Source organism: Diospyros lotus, chromosome 14 (genome assembly GCF_014633365.1).
Source record: "Diospyros lotus cultivar Yz01 chromosome 14, ASM1463336v1, whole genome shotgun sequence".
Lineage (NCBI taxonomy): Eukaryota > Viridiplantae > Streptophyta > Magnoliopsida > Ericales > Ebenaceae > Diospyros > Diospyros lotus.
The window spans coordinates 12,721,630-12,741,377 of record NC_068351.1 but is presented as its reverse complement, the minus strand read 5'-3'; the positions used below and the strand labels follow the sequence as shown (position 1 = coordinate 12,741,377).

At 37.3% G+C, this 19,748-nt stretch overlaps 2 protein-coding genes and 1 pseudogene across 3 annotated transcripts; 1 reads left to right on the top strand and 2 right to left on the bottom strand.

Moving 5' to 3' along the window:
- The first annotated feature begins 343 nt into the window (after nt 1–343).
- Nucleotides 344–5,257, top strand: LOC127791038 (uncharacterized). 2 transcript variants are annotated; one of them, XM_052320766.1, is made up of 4 exons: nt 344–573; nt 726–792; nt 1,824–2,767; nt 3,960–5,257. In XM_052320766.1, exons 3-4 carry the CDS (start codon nt 1,844–1,846, stop codon nt 4,818–4,820), a joined length of 1,785 nt encoding a protein of 594 aa, XP_052176726.1. In that variant the 5' UTR covers nt 344–573; nt 726–792; nt 1,824–1,843; the 3' UTR covers nt 4,821–5,257. The 2 variants fall into 2 exon arrangements, with proteins under 2 accessions (XP_052176726.1, XP_052176727.1); XM_052320767.1 differs by having other exon boundaries at nt 1,807–2,767.
- Nucleotides 5,258–6,051: 794 nt separating this feature from the next.
- On the bottom strand, nt 6,052–15,172 carry LOC127790748 (eukaryotic translation initiation factor 3 subunit C-like; annotated as a pseudogene).
- An 899-nt stretch (nt 15,173–16,071) lies between these two features.
- On the bottom strand, nt 16,072–16,779 carry LOC127790904 (uncharacterized). The gene has a single exon (XM_052320636.1). It carries the CDS (start codon nt 16,777–16,779, stop codon nt 16,072–16,074), a length of 708 nt encoding a protein of 235 aa, XP_052176596.1.
- Nucleotides 16,780–19,748: the final 2,969 nt, after the last annotated feature.

The following is a 19,748-nucleotide window of genomic DNA, read 5'->3' as shown; positions in this document are numbered from 1 at the left end:
CAATTTGGGCAGAGCAACTCAAATTTGAGGGAAGTCATAGTGGTGTCTATGTAATGATGATAATGGCCATCTACCAACAATATTTTTTAGTTTTTTATTTTTACATATTACAAAGACGAGATAAAGTAAGAAATTAGAGTATAAAGGTAGTTTGGGGTTCTAAAAAAAATTAATTGCCGACTTTTAACAAGAAGGGATAAACAATGTAGTGTAAATAAAATTAAGAGAAATGTATGTTAATTTTACCAAATCTGAATAGTTCCGCGTGAATTTTATCCGAAAAAGAAGATGTAAGTGAGACTGGATTATTAACCCAAGAAAAACAGGAGAAAATGAAAATGAAAATGAAAGGGAGTATTTTGGTCATTCAAGCAAGCAAGCAAAAGCGGCGAGTCAACTTCGTGTTCTTGAAGGTAGGGAAGAAGGCCAATTAGCAGAGACCGTTGGAACAGTTTACAGAGACACATATACAACACGCGTATAATTCTGTGTCCCTGAATCTACACTGGAAATGGCTACTCCGATTGTTAACGGCAGTTGAGAGAGACTAGCGGATCGCTGCTGTATTCGGAGGTAAGTTCCCCAACTAAATTTTCTATTTCCATCTGTTTTTCTCAAACACTCCAATCGGCAGTTTCACTTCAGAGTTCAAAGTTATCGTTTACGTATGTGTAGTTTGTTATCTGTTTAGATCCTTTTTGTATAAGGTTTTGGTTTTTTTCCAGGTTGCGGAATTTGGGCGAACTGATAGCCAATTGAAGCATCTCTATTCTGATCCGACAGTTTTGATAGGTGATTCAATTTTTACCCCTTTTTATTTATTTGCAGAAAAAGTACAAATTGTGTTATTTAGAGTTTCTTGTTCATTAGCCATTACTCTCTCTCTCTCTCTCTCTCTCTCCCCTTTTCTGTTTTATGGTGCACAAATAGAAATAAAATATGGTTTAATTTTTTTATCTCTTTTGAGTCAGGTATCCTCTTCGACTTAACAATCAAGGTAAACAATTTTGTTAACCATAAAATGCCGTCCTCTCTTATACATTTCCATGCTTCTATTGGGATATCATATTATCGGGCGTTTTACCAAAAAATTGAGATATATATATATATATTATTGGGAAATTTAATACTTACAAAATTGTGTTTTTTTCATTATACTCATCATAGTTCTCAAACAGATTGAACCAAGGGGAGGCAACAATTTTTTGAGTATTAAATTTCCTAGCAGACATATATATATATTTATATATACTGTCCGCATCTCCAGATTTTAGGCAGTTGCCATGTCTTGCATCTCATGACTGCATCATGATGCAACACCACTGCCCTCCATCAGTCATCTCTTTTGATGTGAAGAGTTCTCCTCCATCTTGTAGCTCATGATTTTTCTGGATGATCTTATGCAATACACTTAAAGAAGGAATTTTTTGCTTTCTAGGGTGTAAAAAGAAATGTTTTATACCCTTGGATTGATCCACAAGTAGCAGCAACATACTCACCCAAAAAAAAAAGCAGCAACATACAACGGGCAATTATCAATACAATTACAGTTTGGACCTTAGAAGATGATTAGAAAACTTGCTAAAAAATCTTCCCTTGTCTTCTCAAGAAATTCATAAACAATCATTTGTCTGTTAACAACAAATGCTTAATGAAGAGCTAGTTGGCTTTTAAGAACCAGTTGGCTTTCAAATTTATCTAGGTCTACTGAACTTATGTTTTTGCAATGAACTTAGAAATGCATACGTTCTTCTTTATAACTTTCCTATCTATGGACTTAAAAAGCATCTTCTTATACAGTATCAGAGTCTAATGCTTTGCAGGCTGGAAGCATCTAGAAGAAATGGATTTTCCTATAACTGAAGTTGGAGTCAAGCAAGAGAAGTTTGAAGAAGAGAAAGAGGCAGGTCCTTTGTTCCATTGTCATCTTTTTGACACACAAATTGTTCGTAAGATAGCACAATTATTACTCTTCGGGTTGGCCTCGGCATGTGTAGACAACACCGCAGGTGGTCTCTTCACAAGCCCAGCTTCAGTGGCTATTGTTATGAGAAAAGAAATGGTGGACTATCTCACACAGAGAAGTGAAACATTTGTAGCAGAATCTGTAATTCTAGAAGGTGGTCAAGAATCAGAAGTGTTGGACCATCCTAGTGATATAATTTCTGATTTTATTCATGATTTTGTGAGTTCAAAGAGGAACATCTTTAGTCAGGTTTCAAGATGGCTACTAAGTGAAAGGAGAGAAGATAGAATAGATGATTTTGTAGAGGAGATGGAAATAGATGGGTTTTGGGTCATGGAGAGGAGGGAAGCCATTGCACAAATTTTGTTTAAGAATGTCGACTTCAAGAATGCATTTCACTGCAATATGAAATACAAGTCTGCCAAAGAGCTTGCTGAGCATAGCCTACAGTGCAATTTTATGACAATGAGCTGCACAAATGGAGGGTGTAAGGCAAGATTTTGTGCATCTCAGCTGGAGAAACATGATTCTCTTTGCCCATTTAAGATGCTTCCATGTGAACAGCAGTGCTCAGGTAGCATCATCCGGCGTGAAATGGATAAACATTGTATGACTGTATGTCCAATGAAGCTGGTGAATTGCTCCTTTTATGCAGTGGGTTGTCAATATATTATTCCTCAATCTACAATTGAACAGCACTGTATGGAGAATGTCCATTCTCACTTACTCTATGTTCTCCAAGTCATCCACAAGAATGCATCTATTGAGGATCTCAAGAAAAGGGTTGCACAGTTGGAAGAGGCAAGTCTCAGTTGTGTTTTGTTATTCTCCCATTTCTTAGTTTTGAAAGATAGCCATTGCTGAGGTTTTTTTTTTTTTTTTTTTCAAAATTTAAAGCTTATTTACGAAATAATTTCCCAAAATAAAACTCTGACCAAACTAAAACTCTCCCCTTCACATGAGACAAAACAAGGTTGGCAAGTTCTCCCCATCACATTTTGAGGATAAACCACTCACGTGGTGGTTTTGGGGAAAAGCAAAATTCACAAACAAGGTTTTGGGTAAGAGCACAAACGTCAAATTTGATTTTTGTCTCAAAAACCACATTTGTGATTTCTGTTGCAAAAACCTTACCCAAAAACCATGCAGTTTTCCCTAGAAAAAGCAACAATTGCAGTTTTTGATTTTACCCAAAAACCATGTTTGTAGTTTTTGTTCAATGGCAGAAACCATAATTGCAGTTTTCCCTAAAATAGAAAACTGCATTAGCGGTTTACATAAACCTCATTACCTTGATATTTTTCTTTGTGTTGGCGGTGATGTGATGGGAAGTTTTATTTTGGGAAAAAGTTTGGTTAGGGTTTTATTTTGTAACAATTTTCCATCAATAGGCTTAATTTTTAAAAAAAACTTGCAATTGCTGGTCCCATAAACCAAGTTTGAGAAAACTTTATATGCTGTTGACATTAGGGTAAGGCTGGGTGAAAACTTTTAGAGTTACAGAGTTATTTATTTTTATGTATTTATTCCTATTTGTTGATTTGTTGTCAAATGTGGTGGATAGAAAATTAAACTGGAATCTTGAACTTTTAATTTGGAAGGAATAGAATTTAGAAAGTAAACTGCTAGAGCAAGAATCAACTTTAACACTGAAGTTTGAAATTTTGTCCCCTAAGGAAAATCTTACAAACTATACTCAACCTTCGTTCTATTCCAAGGAAACCACCCTACCTGCTGCTATGCTTTTATGGCTAATCTTTTTTATAATAATTTGTCTATTTAAAATCATATAAACATGGATAATAACAAGTGTACTCCCTTCCCTTCATATTAGAAATTTGAAACTCTTATGACACTCCAACTAGTCAGAGTTTTTGAAGTTTTGTTGCCTAGGCTTGTGACAGAACAAAGCTAGTTGCTTCACTTACCCTGCATTTCTTTTTTATATGTTCACATTTGGTGACATTCTAAATGCATACTTCTTTTATGGTAGTCTGCACCTCCTGGACGGTTAGCAAAAGCTCAGGATGCCAGAATGTTGAAATTTGCAATCAAGGATCTTGAAGCAGAGCTTGGCCCACTAAAAGTGAACAGCAAGATTAAAGTCAATGAAGACCAAACCGAGTCACCATTTCAAAAAGATTGTGCAGAGTTGGCCAGCCGAAAAGTACTGTTTGCAGAGTCACCCAGCAAAAATGAAGAGTTCCAGGAATCCCCAAACAAAAAAGAAGAGCACATTGGAAAAGAAGAATGCTCCAAGTCACTTGCCAAAAAGGAAGAGTGTTCCAATTTACCACCTAACTTGCTTGGCCTTCTTAAAGAGAATGCCAATATCAAGGTCAGTGAAGGCCTCAGAGAATCTCCAAATGAGAAAGAGATTTCACAGTCAGCCACACAAGAAGAAGGGGATGTAGAGTCACGTGAAGAAAGAGAAGAATTCATGGAATTGCATGACAAAAAAGAAGAGCAACTTCAAAAAGAAAAAAGCTTCAAGTCACCAACCAAAAAGGAAGAATGCTCCAACTCAGCACCTGATCATCCTGACCCTCTTAAAGAGAATGAGAATGTCAAGGTCTTTGATGACCACACTGAGTCACCAAGTGAAGGAGAGTGTTCACGTTCAGCCGGTCAAGGGGAAGGCTGTGCAGAGTCACCCGGCAAAAGAGAACACCATGGGAAAGAAGAGTGCTCCATATCACCCACCCAAAAGGAAGAGTGCTCCTACTCACCACCTAAACAGGAAGAGTACATCAAGTCAGCCGTCAAAAAGGAAGAGTGCAAAGAATTAGCTACCAGAAATGAAGGGTGCACGAAATCCCTCAACAAAACAGAAGACTGTGGAGTCAGAAGCTAAATATGAAGCCTGAGCAAATCTCAAATTTGATGGCACATGTAATTCAAGAATTCGAATGCTAATTTGAAACACATCTATCATGCATGGTACGCTAGCAAAGCTTGTCCTCAAAGTCAAGTGATGATCCTTCAGTTACTAAAGAGTAGGCACTTCTTTTTGTGAGGATGGTTCTGTTACTTATTTTGCAATTTCAGGGTTTTCAACTTTATGTTCTTCTTGGTTCTTCCTTTTTCTGTCAGTCCATACTCTCTTTTAGTTCATGTAATGAACACACATTCAGTGCTAATTTGGATGTCAGTGATGTAGATTTTACTTGCATGTGCCTTATACGGTGTCAATAAAGGCAGTTTTTTTATCTTCTTTCTTATTAGTTTTTTTTTTTTCCTTAATGTTTAACATTCTTCAATATCTGAATTGAATTTCCAAAACTATATCTAGCTGGGTGATCTGCAATTCTTGGTGATTGAATATTTTTTTACAGGCTATTCTGGCGTTTTCATCGCTTTCTGTCTTGTTTTATTGCCATTGTTATCATTTCTATTTATCTTACTTTATTTTTGCTGGGTACTATTGTTATCAGTTCTAGTTACCCTATCTTGTTGGCTAAAACTGAACACATTCATAATCTTTTCAAGTTTTTGTTCTGTACCGTTACTGGTGGCTTCTGGATATGAGAACGGTTACGACACCGAACAGTGCCCGGAAAAAGTTTCAGAATGAACATATGGTGTGGAAAAATGACAAAAACCAAAGAGATAACTGGTTACTCCAGTTAATTTTGTCCACAAGCTATGCATATCAAGTTACTAAAACTTACTCCGGTTAATTTGTGACCCGAGTTTTGTTGGCAAGGGAGAGCACACAACCCGCACAATCACTCATTAGTTGGCCTTATGGCAACCTGACAGGAAGCCGGTTTCAAGTACAATTTGACTGACTAATTGGGTAAGACAGATCAATCCAATGCTTATAACTGCAGTAGGTGCACTACCAATTTAATTTCAATGAATCCATCCTGTTCTCTTTGGACTTCACACTTGCATGTTCTTTTGATCTACTGATTGTAAACAAAAAACAAACCAAAGACAATATTATTGTATTTATCAATGTCTAAAGCAAGGTCTGAGATTCATTACAAAAACAGATCAGAAATGAGAAACATAACAGACAGCATCTCCGAGACACCCCCTGTTTATCCAGACATAATCTAGATTTCAAAACTGCCAGTGTGACCTTTATGCGGTGATATCAACATTATCATCCAACCTTGTAGCAAAGGGACAACCAGGGTCCCCAATTTCTAAAAGATAGAAGCATATAGTTGCCGGAATCAAGATACACAAACAGCACCAAAATGCTATTTAAGAAGTCAAACTGTTAAGAACAAAACTAGCACAACATTAAGGAAAGACATCTCTGGTTTTGCAGCAGTCAAAATCTTGGTCAATAAAAAAAAATAGGCGGTTTCAGGTACTTGTTTCTCTTCCTAGGCAGGAACACCCTTGTTCGGATTAACCATACGGGTAGGAGCATTCTGAAATCCCCTTCCCGAACTATTTTGGTATGTTCTGCCGGGTCCTCCATAGGCAGCATCTTGATGACATGTGCTCTGTAGCCCATAGAATATCCTCCCATTCCTCGTGACTGCATCCGGTCCCTTGACTGTCCTGAAGTCATTGGCCTCCCAGATTGACCACCGCTACTGCCTTGCCTTCCCTGCGAGAAGGATCAGTTGTCTTGCCACTTGAGACCACTAGCAGCAGCAGTATAATCCTCGCCATCCCTCCTCCTCAAAGGCAGACCATCCAGTCCACCACCATCCAGCCTCGCTTCCATTGCCCTTTCATTACTCTCTGCAAGGATTGACAGCTTCTCTGTTAGATGGAATGTCAAAGCCTACATCCTTGTGTGTGCAACATCATGGAAGACCATGCACTGGGTTGGCGGGGTCCCAGCTAGCATGTAGCTCCTCATTGATCATCATCTTGCTCGCAGTGCTATGGTCTGGGCATCTGAAAGCTCAAACATCCTTGAGATTTGATCCAAGCTCAAAGAATTATATGCTGATGAATAGGTAAAGAGGTGAGTCCTCAGGGCCTCTTCCTTAATCCTGGACCTCTGCATCTCAAGAACATTATCCTGTTTCTGAGGAGCTTCCCGGCATCAAGGGACTTGATGATATCAAACGCCTTCTGGAAATCTCCCTTGATAAGGGCTCTAGTGGCTGCAATTACATGGTCCCTGACATTTCAGGTTGACCAGTGAATGTCTGCCTCTCACTCACCTCAAGCAACCGACAGAAGGTCTGTCTTATAACCTTGCGCCTGGCATCATGGCTATTGGATGCCATGTTAGGGACCTCCAACCGTATGGGACATATTACATGGACGGCCTCCAGAAGCTCAAGATTTATGAGCATGTGGTATGGCATCTGCCGCCTTCTTTCCAAACGCTCCTGACAAACTTCAATAACTTGCAAAATTAGCATAGGAGAAAAACATAATGCAGTAGGTATAGTGAGGCAAATCTAATAATAACAGGAGATTACCACCCCACCCAAAAATACGTATATATAGAAGGAAAAAATAACATAGTTATCAGAGTGTTGTGCAACATGTACATGCAACAAGTGTATCGGAATTAACCTATCTAAAAAGTCATTTAATAAGCTTCTTGCACAAGAAGTGTATAGGAATTACTAGTTGAGGCAAGATCTAGATCTTTCATGCATATCAGGATAAGTAACAAGAAAAGAGAGGCCCTCAATAACTGGCCATGTATTCAGCAGTTGGATTCCAGAAAATCAAACCAAAAGCAAGGAAGAATGATACAATCCCAACATACAAGACAATATGGCACAAGAATTACGCTAAGAAAGAGATTGAATTTTAGATTCACGCATGGAAGACAGAAAGGCAGAAAGGGCTAATAAGAAACTAAAACCCCACCATCCTAATATTTGGAAATAACAAAAATTAAGGTCTACTGCAGCAATACTTATGAAGCCATCTTGTACAATCAGTTGAAGTCTCTGATCCAAGATATCAATGTGCAGTTTTTACTGGCTTCAATACCAAGGACAGAAAAAGGTAAGTTAGAAATCCCAGAGAAGTTCTTAGCAAAAGACAAATCTCAGAAAAGTTGACCTGTAAAACTTTTCAGGATGAAATTTACAGAAGTAACATAACTGAATCAATAATAGGGACAGAATGATGTCCTCAGACCACTATCTGACTTCACAAATAGCACATCCACAGAGGCCATTATATCAAAGCATATGACCCCTCGTGAATAATGACAGAAATTGAGAACAACCATAGCAGGATCATGCATATTTTTCTACAAAATCTCAAAAGCACAATTCAGTGGCAAAAAACAATAGACATTAATGGAAAATAAGCTCCAAAATGCCAAATGGAAGAAGTGTTTGTACTCACTAAGCATTAAACTCTTAATTGTGATGCAAAATAACAACATATCTAGCTTTTATCCCACTATGTGGGGTTGGCTACCTGAATTCTAGACTTCCATGTATTTCTATCTTTTGTCATATTTTCATTACACTTCATATCAAACTTTAATGTCTCTCTCAAAGTCTTATTGGGTTAGCCTCTACCTCTTTTTTTGACTAATTATTTCATTTCATCAACTCTGCTCATAAGAGGGTCTCTTGGTCTTCTTCTCATATGACCAAACTATCTTAGTCTAGTCTCTCTCATCTTCTCATTGATTGGCACTACTCCTATGTTATTACGAATAACCTCATTTCTAATTTTATCTTTTCTTGTATGGCCACATATCCATCTTAGCATCCTCATCTCCGCTACGCTTGTCTTTTGCTCATGTTGGTATTTGACTGCCCAACATTCTGAGCCATACAACAAAATTGGTTTTATAGATATTCTATAGAATTTTCCTTTCAGTTTTAATAGGATTTTACCATCATGTAACACCTCCGATGCATTTCTCCATTTTAGCCAACATGTCTTAATTCTATGCGTGACATCCTCGTGAATTTCTCCATCTTTTTGAATCACTGATCACAAATATCGAAAATGGTCTTTTCTTTGTATGATTTGGTCTTCCAATTTTATTATAACATCCTCCACTCTTGCATTCTTACTAAATTTACATTCCATATATTCTGTTTTCCTTTTAATTAATTTAAATCCTTTAAATTCTAAATTGTTTCTCCACAATTCAAGCTTAGTGTTCACTCCCTCTTTTGTTTCATCCACCAACACTATGTCATCTGCAAATAGCATACACCATAGCACCTCTGTCTGAATGTGTTTAGTGAGTTCATCCATTACTAAAACAAATAAGTATGGACTTAGTGCAAAACCTTGATATAGTCTCATTGTAATTTTAAACGGTTCAATATCCCCTCTGTAACACTCCGATAATTTGGGAGTAGTTAATAATTATTAAATTTTGCATTTGGAGTAATTTGTGATTTATTGGGATTGAATAATTTGGTGACTAGTTGATAATTATTAATTATTACGTATAAGGTGACTATCGATTATTTGTGGGTTTAAGAGAAATATTAATGATTATGTGTGTTCTAGAAATGGTAAGTAATTATTAGAAATTTGGGGTTTTGGAGTTATTAATAATTTATGTTGTTTTGAGGAAATAAGAACTCAAGGGTAATTAATTAAATCATTTGAGAATATCTATGGAATTAATGATGGAATTAATTAGGTGAATTTTAGGAATGTTCGGGGTATAAGTGTATTAAGAGGGAAATTTTATATGGGGTGTATGTGTTAATTTCCGAAAGTTATGGGGTCTTAGTGTAATTTCCAAAAATTGATGCAGGGACACCTTAAAATTAATTTGGTGCATATTAATGTTGAAGGAGCAGTTAGCGCGGCTGGTACGCGCGCGCGAGGATGGAGGATAGGCCGCGGGCTAGAGGGAATTTTGGCTGATTTTTCAGCCAAAACTTTGCCCAAAACGGCGTCGTTTTGGACAAGGCGGTGGGTGCATTGAGGCTGCCACGCGGCAACCGCTGGTGGTCCCCTTTTCTTTGCCTTTTTAAGTTGCAATTTGCAGCGAAAATTGGAGAGGAATCGAGCAAAACGAGGAGGAGAAATATAGAGAAGAAGAAGCTCACGAATAGGGAAATTTTGAGAGAAATTAAGGGTTTAATCAAGGTTTAATTGGGTTTTAATTAGCCAGGTAAGTAAAGAAATATATATTAATCATTCTGTATGGTTGGAATTTAATTTTGGGTCTGATTTTATTAATTTTGGGAGATTATTTTATTTTGCAGTGTGTATTAATTTGGTGGCGTGCGAGCTTGAAAACGTTGTAATCTTCTAAAACAAGGCAAGCTCCCTTCTACCTTTGTGAACTCCTTCCATTTTGTGAACCCCACGTCTTCCCTTAATTCGTTTCGGTTTCGCGTATTAATTATACGAATCGAGAATTTTATTGGCATGAATTAATTTAAATTAAATATGAGACTCGTTGGGGTTTTATTTGTTGTGTGCCTATGGGATATTGTGTATCGCCCCTATTTTTTTCGGAATGATGCTGAACCCAACTTGAGGACTAGGTTCTTAGAGGTACTAGCTTATTTATGGATTTCTCGGGTATAGGTCGGTTAAAGCTATCGAGCAATGAGGTTGGGTCGGCTGTTTGGTGACGTTGGAGTAGACTATTGTATGGTCCTAAAGTGGACCATCGGGTGGACACTCCTAGTCACTGACCGTTGACCGGTGCCGGACATTGCTGACTAGCTCTGTCATTATGTGTTTTACTGCATGATTCGATATGTTGTGTTATCATTCATGGTTTGATATGCATATGGGTACGGGATGCATGTTGGGGTATTCATTTATTGAGTATGCTTGGACATGGATATTCTAGCATGGTTAGTTTGCATCTGGCACAGGCATATGCATCGCGTGTGGTTTACTATGTGGGCAGAGCATGGCCTGATGCCTGGATGTATGGGCGTCAATGTATCTAGTTGATGTTCACTATGCCATTGCATGTTTATGTGCATTGCATGGTTACCGATAGTTCACAGGTCTCGGACTGGAGGACCGTTCCGAGGGAGCCTTCGGCTCGGTTATTCTACAGCTCGAGTGTCGGGAGGATCGACGCGAGCATTTGGGTGACTGGAGCACCGACCCCGGATAGCGCGCACAGATTTGTTGGAGATTTATGTTATCTTTCAGGGCAGCAGCAGGTTGGTATGGGACTTGGGTGCCATGTGTCTTGTGTGAGCCCCAAAGACTGATACGTGCTTTTATTTTCGGTTTTATACTGTGTTGGGCGTCTCATGGCTTGTGTGTGCTTGGGGATAGGTGTTCTGGGGAGAGTTTATTAGATATGTTCAGCTTACTGCCTTCCTTTCTTTGTGCTTATTAAGTCTCTTGACTTACTTTCCTTTCCATCATTCCAGGTAGTGGCAGCATGGGTCAAGGGCAAGGGAGATAGCATCTAGCGGTATAGTCAGTATGGTGTACAGGCAATTTCGTCAGTCACTGTCATCCCCTCGTCAACCCTAGTTGACTCTGATGTTTAAGTAGGATTTACTCTATTATTTTTTACTGTGCCAGGTCATTCTTCATGTCTCATGTATATTGACACAAGTGTCTGTATGTGTTTGTTTATCGTGTGACCGCTGTACTAGCGGAGTACCCGTAGTGCATGCATGTGTATATCTTAGTTTCTGTTTTAATTTTTGTGTATGCATGCCAGGGTAGTTTCTGTCTCATGTTTCATTCTTTCTCCTTCCGTAGGCGCTCCCGTTCGGGTAGACCAAGTGGTTGGGATATCCGGGCGGGGATGTTTACACCCTCCGTATGTTCTAAACCTTGTCTCTGCACCGTGATACATGTCCTTAAGGGCTTGTGAATTGTGATGCCATTAAAAAAAAAACTAACTAACTTCGCACCTGTTCATGAGTCTTTTCATGATATCAGCTTTGGGAGACACCTAGTGCAAGTGACTCCTTCACCTTGCCAGCTGAATACAGTTCAGAGGGATAACCATGTGCTTCAACAATTAGTCCTGCTCTAAATGCACATAAGCCAAGTTGTGCCATAGCCCTGTTAAAAAAATTATCTGAGTGGAAATATCCATGTGCTGAATGCTATCCTGCAAGTGACTTGTATGCGTATTCTTTTCCCGAGTGAACGAAATCATAATAAGTAATATAATGATGAATAAAATATCGTTCCCACGAAATTAGCTTTTGATCCATACTTTAACCACTATTAACTTTAATAAGCTACACACATAAAAAAAAATTACTCACTGTATGTATTATATTAATTAAAATTGAATGACTAACTAAAAATGCAAAACAACCCCTTGGATTTTTAAATGCAAAAATCTAATGCACTAGGGTTCATGAATCCACCGTAGTTCTTTAATTGGTTTAATCTTTCAATGATCAGGTTTTATAATTCTTACTTTGAGCTGAAAATCGATGATTCTAAGTTAATCAAAAGTCTCTCTTGATGGTCAATTGAATCTATGCTTACATATGAGATTAATTATCTCTAATTAATCTACAAATATACAAACACGCATTTATCCACAATGATCATTTAAATAAGATTTCACAAGGCATAACGGTATCTCTACCTATTATCGAACCTTACATCGTTTATTATTAAATGTTAATCTATATTGAATCTCTCGAAAGCAATATAAATCACAAACACATTCTAATGGCGGCCAAGCATCAAAACGGAATTAGTGTATAACAAACAATCAACCCAAAAGACAAGAATATGATAAAAACATGAATGCTTTTAGTTAAACCATCATTGAACTATGTTTCATCAATCACCCTAGCCATAAGGTACTTAGCCTAACATAGTTTCAACAAATAAAAGAATAATAAAAACGGAGTTCATGATGTGGGATAGAAGAAAGAACATAAAAATACAATCAAAACTGAAGTTCTTCAAAAAAATCCCCTACTTCCTTCCTCGACCTGCCTTCCTCTTCATCAACCACCCCCCAATCCTCCAAAAATCAGCCTTTTTATAATGGTTTCTAGGTCTTTAAAGTCGTGCCCCTTGAAAGAGCCCATCCTCACTTGATTTGGAAGGAAACGGGCTTAAAACGACATTTTTGCGATGTTCTGTGCCATATTGCGTCCTTACCACAGAATGCATGTCGCGACAGGATTATGAGCCACAAAATATTTTCCAATCACGACCTTACCACATAATGCTTTCTGCGATAAGGCTGTGAGTCACAAAAAGTTTAAACAGCCACTACTCTACCACGGTATGCTTTGCGTGATAACACCATGAGCCACAGAAAGGAATTCTTACCACGACCCTACCACGCAATGCTTTGTGTGACAACACCATGAGTCGTTTTTCCTTTATTTCCAACACTTCACCAATGATGTCCTTCTTTCGATGCTTTGTAACCTCATCAACCTCGACCCCAAGTAGACCTTTGACCTTGCATTTAATGCTCAGTTTAGTTTCAAAAAATGCGACAACATCATCACTTTTTTCTCCAAGTGTCTTCAACACATGCTTCACACCTACATGGCCAAATATTGAACAAATTAAAATAGAAACCATGCTCATTAATAGAATAAATGCTAAGTTTATTGGCTTAATCTAAGTGTATAAAAAACACTTATCACGACTCATCAACAAAAAGTCGCACGAGAATGAAAATTCATCTGAATATAGCATGATGGTATATGTCACAAAGCATTGCATGGGACTTGGTCCGCTCATCCCCATACTTGTAACTCAGAGAAACACGGATATCCATCAACGCATGGCTGCTTTCGGGAAAGGTTTGTGAGGCAGAAGTGCAGGACGACAGGAAAAGCAGGACCCCTACTTTCTTCAACTTTGGGCTCACATCCTGACTCTGCTTCTCCGTTTTATCCAGATTCCGTCTGCTCAGTCAACTTCCTCACTGCATCATACTCCTCTTGGTGCTTATAATAGATGAGTTTCACCCTCTTTAGTGCAACCTTTGCAGCAGCCTTGTAATCATCAACCCTCTCTAAATATTCCTGGACATTCTGTGCAAGAACCAAAAACATGGGTTCATCCCTTAGCCTATAAACATATTCACGAGTATGAGGGTCAATGCACTGCAAGCTTTTAAAGAACTCGACATCTATTCTCTCCGGGAAGGCTAGCAAGGCTCCCCAAACATGGATTGTACCCTTGAAGTCTGTTCCTTTTCGAGTTTCATCCTCTTCAGGCTGTACCACATCATCAACCACAATGTTAGGGTATTGGACAAGAAGATCAAGTACCACAAGCATATTCTGCTCACGCTTCTTCCATGCATTTATTGGAATGTGCCCACTGAGAGTTGGGTTAACATCAAATTGTGCAGAAACAGCACTGAAAAGTATCTCAGGTTTCTGAGCAGGGGTCTTGGCGACCCTGGTCAGAAGGTGAGTTGCTCCATCAGTTAGACACTTCCAGTTCCCTTCGTTCCACTGGCAGCCACAATCTCTTTTGAACGTTTTGTTAACTATGTCCCATATGATTTCACTGGGGTCTTTCATGAACTGCTTATCCATATCTTATCTTACCTGATCATCATATTCTCCCAGACCCACCGCCCTCAGCTGTACCATCCCAGCCCTCTTCTTCTTCATCTTCATCCTCATCCCCTGAATCTGATCCCATGGCAATCTTTGATAGGTCCTCCTCGAACTCTGACTCCTCATCCTCCTCCTCCTCCTCTTCAGTTTCTTCATCGCCTTCACCTTCGTCTTTGCTCTCGGGATTTTCCTTGCACTGATTAATCAACTCTTCATATTGCTGCTTGTTCTTATTTAGTTTTTGTTTCATTTAATTCAAGGCCTTAGCGTTGATACTGCTCATCTTTTTCTTAGCTTCCTTATGGGCCAAAGCCTGGTTCAAGAAGTCCTCCAATATTACAAGAGCTTTTATGTAAAGGTTTGGAACTTTTTCAGACTCTGTAACCCACATGACCTTCTCGAGCTGTTTATTAATCTTATCAAAGCTCTCTTCCAAGCTAACCCAGTCCTTAATTTTCATGGCATTCTTCATCTGGTCAACAGTGGCAGACATCTCCTCAAAACGCTTGTCTTTAGCAGACCAGACAACATGTTTCTCCCCATCTGAATCATCATTGTCACTACCACTAATATCATTAAGATATCTGCTTCTGGCAGTTGTAGCTGCAGACTTTCCTGCTCCACCTCCAGCACTAACCTCCTCATCATAATCACTCTCTTCTTCCTTAGTGTCACTATCACGCTATAACCACATGAATAGAACATATAACAAAAAATAAAACAATTGAAAATAAGACAATTGGTAGTAGAAGTCACAGACCTGAGTCGAAATCCTTGACGCCATATTCTAGACAAAATCTAATTAAGAAATCAACAGTCAAACTAACCTAGAGAAGAGAGAAATGAAAAGTTGAGAAAGATAAACAAAGATTCAACATGCTGGACATGTAGAAGACTTCTTTATCACAAGAGCATAACAAACTTTTCCATAAAGTTCATCATGAGCACATAAATCTAATCTGAGAAAAGCATAACTTCACATCAACCAAAATTAAAATAAAAACAATGTCATTGTTGGAATTTTAGAGACATTGGTAGCTATGAAGTTAACGAACAAAAGCTGAAAAAAAACATGAATGTGAAAGGCTGTAACCTCCTTATATTTATTCATATCATCATGCATTTAAATAGGCAATACATGTCAACTGAATAACAAGAAAATAGGATTTATTGCTGGACTTAAATTTAAAAAAATGAAATTATCTCAACCCACTAAATCAGTAAATAAAATTTTAACCCAATCAACCCACTAAATCAATAAACAGAATTTTAACCCAATCAACCCACTAGATCAGCAACTTTTAATCAATATTCAACATTCCTCCTTGATTCAAAGTTGCAAAACTTCAACTTTTTATGGAGCACTTCTCTCCAAATTTCTTCCCAATTGTGGAGCACTTCTTTTCACTTCTTGATGCACTTCTAATCACAATCAATACTTCTTTCAAATGTTAAAAAAAATAATTCAGTTTCATGGAGCACTTCTCTCCAAAAAATTCTTCTTGGTGCACTTCTCACCAACTAGAAGAACGTTTCCTCTTCAATTGCCCCTTCAATCGCCTTCACTGTACTTGCTTGTTCTTTCAAGTTAAATCTACAATCCTTTTTCAAATGCCCAAATCTTTTACACTAGAAGCATTGAGGCTTCCCTTTGTGCCAACAATCTTTCTCTTCATGACCAAGTCAATGGTCACATTCTAGAATTTTTCCTTTCTTCTTTGACGATGAACTCTTGGCAAGATAAGCTCCCTCCACCGTCTTTTCACTTTCTTCATTTCTCATAATCCTTCTTTGCTCCTGAGCTTGCAAGGCTCCGATTAATTCTACCAATGTAATTTGGCTAATATCCCTTGAATCTTCAAGGGAGGAGATTTTTGCCTCAAACCTCTCAGGTAGGTTTATCAAGACTTTCTCTACGATCTTGCTATCAGGTAGCTCTTCTCCCATAAGTCTGATTTTATTTACCACCGTCATTAGTTTTTCAGAGAACTCTTGGATTGTATCATTTTCATTCATTCTAAGAATCTCAAATTTTCTTTTGAGATTCAACACTTGTATTCTCTTCGTTCTAGCATTCCCTTGATATAGCTCTTTCAATACATCCCATGCTTCCTTAGCCGTTTCACACGCCATGATTCTTGAGAAAATTGATTCAGAGACAGCAGCGTGTATTTGAGATAAAGCCCTCGGAGCTTTAGCTTCTGCTTCTTCATGAACTCTGATTTGATTGAGATAAAGATTGTTGTCAAGCAGAGGTATCTCCCTTTCACTTTCGACCCACTGCCATAAACTGAGACCTCTCAAATGAGCTTTCATTTTAACAGCCCATACTTGATAATTTTCTCCATCAAAAACTGGTGGTGAAAGAGATGATGTGTTGGTGGAAGCCATAGAAATAAAGAAGGTGCTGATGGGTTCTCTCTCACAGGCCCCTTAAGATCATTGAATGCTCTGATACCACTGTTGGAATTTTAGAGACATTGGTAGCTATGAAGTTAACGAACAAAAGCTGAAAAAAAACATGAATGTGAAAGGCTGTAACCTCCTTATATTTATTCATATCATCATGCCTTTAAATAGGCAATACATGTCAACTGAAAAACAAGAAAATAGGATTTATTGCTGGACTTAAATTTAAAAAAACAAAATTACCTCAACCCACTAAATCAGTAAACATAATTTTAACCCAATCAACCCACTAAATCAATAAACAGAATTTTGATCCAATCAACCCACTAAATCAGCAATTTTGAATCAATATTCAACAATCATGGCGAGATATGGGATGGAACAAGTGATAGAATAAGAGGAAAAAAAGGTATTCAACCCTAGATCTATAAATCAAAGGTCCTTCCAAAACATTTATCATTTAGAAATATCCATGTATCAGTCAACTACTAAATTGCAGTCAAAACTAATCAATCATTAACATTTAACAATTGATTTATCAGAAGCAATCCAATGAACTTTGCCATTACATCATAGCCATAGCAGTTAGCCATTAAGCAGATAGAAAGAATAATAAGAACCTGTCCTGACATTCTAAGCTCTACAATTTTAACATAAACAACTTGACATTGAAGAATAAAAAGATTTAAAAAAAATAATTCTTTTCTCACAAGCAGTGAAAATTTCAATTGATGTAAAAAGAAAATCATTCATGGATGTAATTGACAAGACAATAAAAAACGTTGTCACAATATATATTAATTGTCTATTCATAATGACGTATTCAATTCAATAAACTGTAGATGCATGTAACTCCCTGTGTTACAATATATTTTTTAAGATATTTAATAGAAAGAAAAATTCATATCTTGTGATTATTTATTAATTTTGGAGATTTTAATAATTAAATTAAGTATTTAATTAATAAAAAAGATGGATGGGTGACTTAAGTTGGCACACAGGCTATGTTGGCAATTTTATGAGGAGCTCATAAGTTTGTTCCACGTGAAAAATGGTTAAGTCGAGTGAATATCAATAGATTCCATAAGGTTAAGGAATACCAAAAAAAAAAATCAAGAAAACCTAGCAATTCAATAAGGGTGAGTAGGGGATTACTAAGTGAGGTACGAGGATCAATCACTCGAGTGACCTGAGAATACCTCATAATCCTAAAAGGGTTAAGGATTAAAAGGTGGACAAAAGTAGAAAAAACAGTAATTGATTCATTGAATGATGTTAATGTTGCAAGTGAGTGGCCTTGGCTTATGATTCTTGAGATTTAAGAGCCACACGTGCATGTGTGGGATTTGAGGATTAGCATGTGGCCACTATATATGCCATAGAGACTCAAGTGCAAGGTGTCAAAATATAAACATGAGGTGAGAATTGGTTCGTCCATTCTCAAGAGGTGGCTGCTTGCCTTAAATTTCATGCATGACATGTTAGTTTCTTATTAAAACTAGTGATAAATTATTATAATAAACATAGTGGCGGCAAGTAAAGGCAGTGATAAAATTACTTAACGATGTATAATGGTATTTAAATCTCAAGCCATGCCCATTTTCACCCAAAGGTTGACAAGAGTTTATCCAACTGGCCAGGTGACCATTTTTTCTACTAAACTCTAAGATGGTGAGCAGCTTTGAGGTAATTTTATAAGCTAGGTGTCAAGAAATTGGAGAATCGCCAATTTTTCTGTTGGAGAGATTTTCAAAAAGAATTTGTTGTAACATGGTTGACATGTTTGGGCAAAGATCCAAGTCAAGGAACTAGAGGTTGTAAGTTTTCACTCATTTTGAATTCTATTTATACATATGAATTGTTGTAACCTTTCACTTGTTTTAAATTTTATTTATACAAATAAGTGGTTATAACCTTTGGAAAAGAGGTGTACCTTTGGTGGAGGGTTGTAACACATAGAAATGGTTGTACCTTTGGTGAAGGATTGTAACATTATCTATAAATAGATTGATGTATTCTTGGATCAAAATGCTTGAGAATTCATATTATTTCTCTCTCCTTATTCTTCTCCTATCTTCTTACATACAATTTCATAATTTCGTGCATTCAAAAATCAATTTTTTGTATTGATTTACTATAGAATTAGAATACAAAATTTTTTGTATTTGTTATTAATTCCGTGTATTCAAGTTTGTTGTCGGGAATTGCACATTCGCCAACAAATATTATTTTTATTTCATTATATCTTGGAGACTTGTTTGGATCCCTTCTGCATTGTATTTTGGAGCAAACAAAGTCTTAAGGAAAATGAGTTTTCGTGCCTTGAAATCTTTGGACTAGTGCAACATATATTTGCCATTACAACACCACAATTTTTCAACATTTTCTAGGAAACATGCTTGAAGCAATAAGGAGATATACAAATTGATTTTAGCTTCACTTGTGGGTTTTTGTATTCAGCTCATTTGAATAAGAACAGACGGTAGAAGATAAAAAAAGAAGGGAACTGAGACTTAAGACTGCTTGACAAGTAAGTCTATCAAATTTTTTAATTCTGCATTTAGTTCAATTTAAGATAAATTATTAAGAGATTTGTGGATGTTATTTTCCCTGCCCATATATGGTACTTCTTGTGCTTAGGCAAGGAACTGAGAATCCACTCGGTCAAAGGAAGGAAAATTAGAAGAAGAAGAAGAAGGAAAAGGTTGAAAGCAGTAAGGAGGAGGGAAATTAAATGGATGAATCATCCATTCAGATTTGATTCGGCAGAGTGTTCATATGGTATCACCAATTATTAATTAAGTTTCAGCTAGATGAAATTGGGACAGTCCACTAAGAAATTGGAATAGTTTTCAAATGGTTTGAAGTGGGAAGTTGTGATACAATTAAAAAGGTTGATGGACTTATTTTGGCTAAGTGAGGAATAGATACAGAGAGTGAAATAGAGAATT